Source organism: Ictalurus furcatus, chromosome 4 (genome assembly GCF_023375685.1).
Source record: "Ictalurus furcatus strain D&B chromosome 4, Billie_1.0, whole genome shotgun sequence".
In the NCBI taxonomy this organism is placed as follows: domain Eukaryota; kingdom Metazoa; phylum Chordata; class Actinopteri; order Siluriformes; family Ictaluridae; genus Ictalurus; species Ictalurus furcatus.
In genome coordinates, this window is record NC_071258.1 from 353,143 (window position 1) to 357,918 (window position 4,776).

Genomic DNA, 4,776 nt, shown 5'->3' on the forward strand with positions numbered 1-4,776 from the left:
CAGACTCCAATAAAAAACACCACACATTAACTCAAAAGCCCTGAGACCTGTGCTGAAAGTACAGGGGCATCCCATAATGTACCACTGTCTGTGGTTTGTGAAGTTTAAATAAGACACTGTGAACTGGATGTGTGCCATCACTCACTCAGACACTGAGCAGATTCTGGGTAACGAGCGGAGGAACCCTGGGTGAGCGTTTGGTGAACCGGGACAGTGTGGGAGGTGGAGCGTGATTGTGAGGATAAATAAAGGTTCTGTGGTTCATTTAATTCAGTAAACAAATAAATCTGTTATAGCATGAGAGACCAGCTTGTCTATCCAAATCGTAATCATCTCATTACGCATACACTGTACTGCCTAAGATAAACACAATAAAATGCACAATAATAATTTTTGGTGCTGAGATGTTATAGTGGATCTGACATCGTCACAGAACATTTCAGTCAGAACTTTCCATTTCCCAGTTTACTTTATTCCTCATTCCTCTGAGTATTTAGATATTCCATTAAAAAAAAAAACATTTAATGCTCATAAAATCAATCTGTTCTTCATATAACCATCACTGTGGTGTTTTCATTCATCTGTTATATTGTATTGTCCACTGATTACCTGTCAACCAGTTAACCTGAACACACACCTGTGTGTGTGTGTGTGTCTGTGTGTGTCTGTGTGTGTGTGTGTGTGTGTGTGTGTGTGTGACATTGTGCCTGGGATTAGGAACACTGAATTTGATGAAATAACCTTATGAAATAAACTAGTCATCTTATATGTTATTTTTCCTGATGTTGACCACGCCCCCGGAGATGATGTCACATGAATTAAATCGTGTTATATCTATCATGCAGTTCCTCGGTCAGGGTTCAGGAACATGAGTCAGGACAGAAAATAAACACTGTTAGTTAAACTGTAGCTACAAATTTACTTTAATTCACCCCAAGTACTCTGTTTGTTTGTTTGTTTGTATTGAGGTTGGTTGTTTTTAAGGAAACATTCGGGGTTCCACTGTACACCACCAGGTGGCGGTAATCTGTTGTTGCAAAACTGCATAAAACTAAGAGAAGAAGCCGAATCAGGCGTCATATCCGGTTCGGGAAGCGCGAGCGTGTTGTATTGAGGGTTCGGTGAGTAACGGATGGTGATTAATGTCCAGGTCAGATCTCACTCCTTCCCGCTTCTCTGTTCTGAAGCGGAGTGTGTGATGGAGGAGCGGAGGAGCGGAGCAGCGGACGCGGAGAGAAGCAGCTGTAAGTGCGGTGAGTGTCCGAGTGTTTTCACCGGTTACAGCTCTATTCATGACTCTATTCATGACTCTATTCATGACTTTATTCATGACTTTATTAGTGGCTTTATTCATGACTTTATTCATAACTCGAATCACCTTCATCAGTGTCATTAGCGCTCATTTACACTGCACCTGAAGCCGCGGGCGGCCCTTTGAAGTGTAACCGCACCGGATGTGACGGACTCAGTCAGGTTTACACCGAAGATTCAAAATATTACAGAAATATTATTACAGGAGGATAAAGCTCCTCCTCCTCTTCCTCCTCTTCCTCCGCCTCTTCCTCCTCCTCCTCCTCCTCTGCACACGTGCTCATGTTTCAGTGCTTTTACACAACTGTTTAAAAACTAAACTGTAAATACAGCAGCTCTGTAAACTATTTCTATTACTTCTACTTAATAATAATAATAATAATAATAATAATTTATTTTAAATAATAAGAAAGTTAATGTAACAGACCACAGAATAAACATTTAAAGCTGACAAATTTGACATTTTCTTTGCTTCAAGTCCACCTGATTCGAATGAGGTATTTAATTTTCCTCTAAATTAAATTATAGATTAAAAAGAAGTTTTCAGATGTGTGGACTTCCACAAAGTTGTACAGCAGAAGAATAAAGTGCGTGTGTGTGTGTGTGTGTGTGTGTGTGTGTGTTAACATGGGGGGTGTTGCAGACATTTCTCTTCTTCTATCTTAAGAGGCTCGTCTTTTTCTAACACGTTTCTGCCGTTTGTGTTCGTTACAGTCTTCCACCTGACACTCCTCATTACTTAATGACTTAGTTAATGAATTAATTAACCAAGAACAAACGAAGCAGCGCTGAGCAAATCAGTGAGTGAAAGATTCCCCTCGATTCGAGTCCTGAACTAAAAGAATCTGAAGAAAGGTTGAGATTGTTGGTGTAACTCCTTCTGAAGATGAAAATGAGCTTTAATCTTTAAAGGATCCAGTATAATTCAATGTAAATCTCTATATTTTTATGTTTTTCACCTCAGATGCGTCGTTAAGTGCGTACAGGTGTCTGCTGAACGGCTGGTAAACGCCTCTCTTTCTCCTGGAGATCGGATTTTGTGTGTAAGTTTGAGGCTTAGTGACTGGCTGTAGGTTCGGGTATAACGAGAGGAGTGACGGTGATGAAGCTTCTGTGGTTAATTTACTGAACAGACCATCATCATGACTACAAAGACCAAGTTACTGAAACGATTCAGTGTAATTATGTCATTAACCGAGAGAAGCATGTACATCAATTATAGTGTACACTTAAAGTTCATCATAACCATTTACTCCAGATTAATCACTCCTGTATAATCACACTAACTTCAGCGATGATTAGAAGATATATTGGTGTATGTGTGTGTGTGTATATGTATATGTATGTATGTATGTATATATATGTGTGTGTATATATGTGTGTGTGTGTGTGTGTGTGTATATATATATGAGAGAGAGAGAGAGAGAGACACAATCATTTATTTGTTTGTGTCTTTTCTCAGCCATCGGTGATGGTGAATGTGAAATGTTCTCAGCCACTGGCGATGGTGAATGTGATAGAAATCCTCTCTCTTTCTGTGGAAAGGTGATTTTGGGATTAGAAAACCTGTTTGTGGTCTTTTCTGATCCATTTTTTGTTTAATTTTTTGGAAAAAATCTTCATCTGTTTTGTCCACAATAAGATTTCTCCAGTAAGGATGGATTTTTTTTTTTTAAACTAATTGTTATGCCGTATCCTCGATAAACCCGAGGTGTGTGTCCTGCTAAAGTAATCTGTTATCTCCGATTACAGAGTAAACCTGACCGAATCGAGATGAAGAACCCAGTGAACGTGTTGCGCTTGCCCAGAGGTCCGGACCCCAACAGCCGCGGGTTTGACCCCACCACACCCCGATACATTGCCCTGTGTCCCTCCTCCATCCCGGCGTCCACAGCGAGCGGTACTGACCTTAACAACATGGAGGAAGAGCAAAGATTACGCTCAGAACTGCGGGAACGGTTCCTCAGGACTCTTATAGCCATGACGGACAAACAGGTTCACTTCAGCATGTATGAAAAAGTCCAAGTGCAGGCAAAATTCGGAGCCTCGGACATCGACGTGATGAACTTCCAGGTTTCTGATCTGCAGACCCCTCTAGGCGTTCAGAAAGAGGCGTTACTCAGGTGTCAGGACGTGATCTCGTACTCCTTTAACTTGTGAGTTTGTGAATGTTATAGAATTCAATTAAAGTGAAATGTTTCTCAGTCACGTGTCCAGTGTGATTTTTTTTTTTTTTTTTTTTTTTTTTTTTTTTTTAAAAAAAACTTCATATGCAGTTCCAGTTTGTGCCACAAGAGCCAGAACTATACCGGCTTAATCTGGAGACGTTCAGAAGCCCTGCATCGGCAACATGAGCGGCGTCATTCACACGCTCGCCTGCGTACTTTACCCACAGCTAGAGGAGTTAAAAGCAAGCTGAAACATCCGTCCATCAGGTTTCAGTCAAACTGTAAATGTTTAGAGATTTGAAGCACAGCGACGTTCAACACACTGACGAGCTCCGTGAGCCCACACTCTTAACACCTCCTGCTGTTGTCATGAGCTGCATCTCAGATCCAAAACTCTGACTTTACATTCAATAGTACTTACTAATCTAGAAACTCCAGAAGGCTGGTACTCTAAACAGAGCTTTCAGTAGGTTGAAGGTGACACGAGAGGATTTTAAAACTCAAACTCAAGTGTAACAGGGATCCCGTTAGTGCTGCTGCTCAATAACGCTCTAGAACAATGTGTAAGTTTGTGATTGAGACACAGCACTAGTTAGTGTAGTAACTAGTAGTGGGCCTGGTGTCACAAAGTACTATACTGCCCCCTGCTGTTTACGGTGGTATGGCAGCACAAATACACAGCGTTAATGAGCACAAGTGATGATCCAAACGAGCTCAGGGTGTTCACGGCGGCCATCTTGTGTACACTCGGTTAAAAGTAAATATAATCCCGGTGTAACACATGGACTACTGAGAAAACTACTGAGATGTGTGATGATGGATCTCCGATTCACCTGAAAATAGAAAATGGATTGTTTGTGGTGTCTGCATGTATAATAACACAATGACTCCTACACACGTTCCACAAGGGTTCTTTGGATTGTTAAAGCTTCTTTGCTTTCAAATGGAAGCTTTCTCCCTGGAAGCCTCACTGAATCTGAATCCTTAAAAGAATGTCCATGATAGAACAGTGAAGAAGCTCGGGTTCTAAAGCAAGTCTTTTCTTCCCTAGCGTATGAAACACATCCAAAGTTACCGAGTCCGTTGACCTCTGGGAAAGCTCTAAAAGGTTCTGTGTAGCACCCTGTAACAGCAGGGTTTCCCTTTCACAGTTCTAATTAGAACCTCTTTAGGAAGGTAAGCATTCTGAATTATCCAAGGAACCCTTGAGGAACCCTTTTAAAAGATTTTACATGTAATCAAAAAGTGCCGAAGTAAAACCATACAGAAGTGTTCCTCTGTTACAAACGCTCTGAAG

General features: G+C 41.1%; 1 protein-coding gene across 4 annotated transcripts; it reads left to right on the forward strand.

Moving 5' to 3' along the window:
- The first annotated feature begins 1,062 nt into the window (after positions 1-1,062).
- On the forward strand, positions 1,063-3,515 carry gemin7 (gem (nuclear organelle) associated protein 7). 4 transcript variants are annotated; one of them, XM_053622390.1, is made up of 4 exons: positions 1,063-1,253; positions 2,276-2,354; positions 2,774-2,856; positions 3,064-3,515. In XM_053622390.1, exons 3-4 carry the CDS (start codon positions 2,797-2,799, stop codon positions 3,469-3,471), a joined length of 468 nt encoding a protein of 155 aa, XP_053478365.1. In that variant the 5' UTR covers positions 1,063-1,253; positions 2,276-2,354; positions 2,774-2,796; the 3' UTR covers positions 3,472-3,515. The 4 variants fall into 4 exon arrangements, with proteins under 4 accessions (XP_053478365.1, XP_053478367.1, XP_053478366.1 ...); XM_053622392.1 differs by lacking the exon at positions 2,774-2,856; XM_053622391.1 differs by lacking the exons at positions 2,276-2,354; positions 2,774-2,856 and having other exon boundaries at positions 1,064-1,253.
- The last annotated feature ends 1,261 nt before the right edge of the window (positions 3,516-4,776 follow it).

Excerpts from the sequence above, each read along its gene's own strand:
- gemin7 (XM_053622389.1), top strand. The coding sequence starts at position 2,719 with ATGAGAGAGAGAGAGAGAGAGACACAATCATTTATTTGTTTGTGTCTT. Across the intron at positions 2,857-3,063 it reads CTCTCTCTTTCTGTGGAAAG|AGTAAACCTGACCGAATCGA; the intron begins GTGATTTTGGGA and ends CTCCGATTACAG.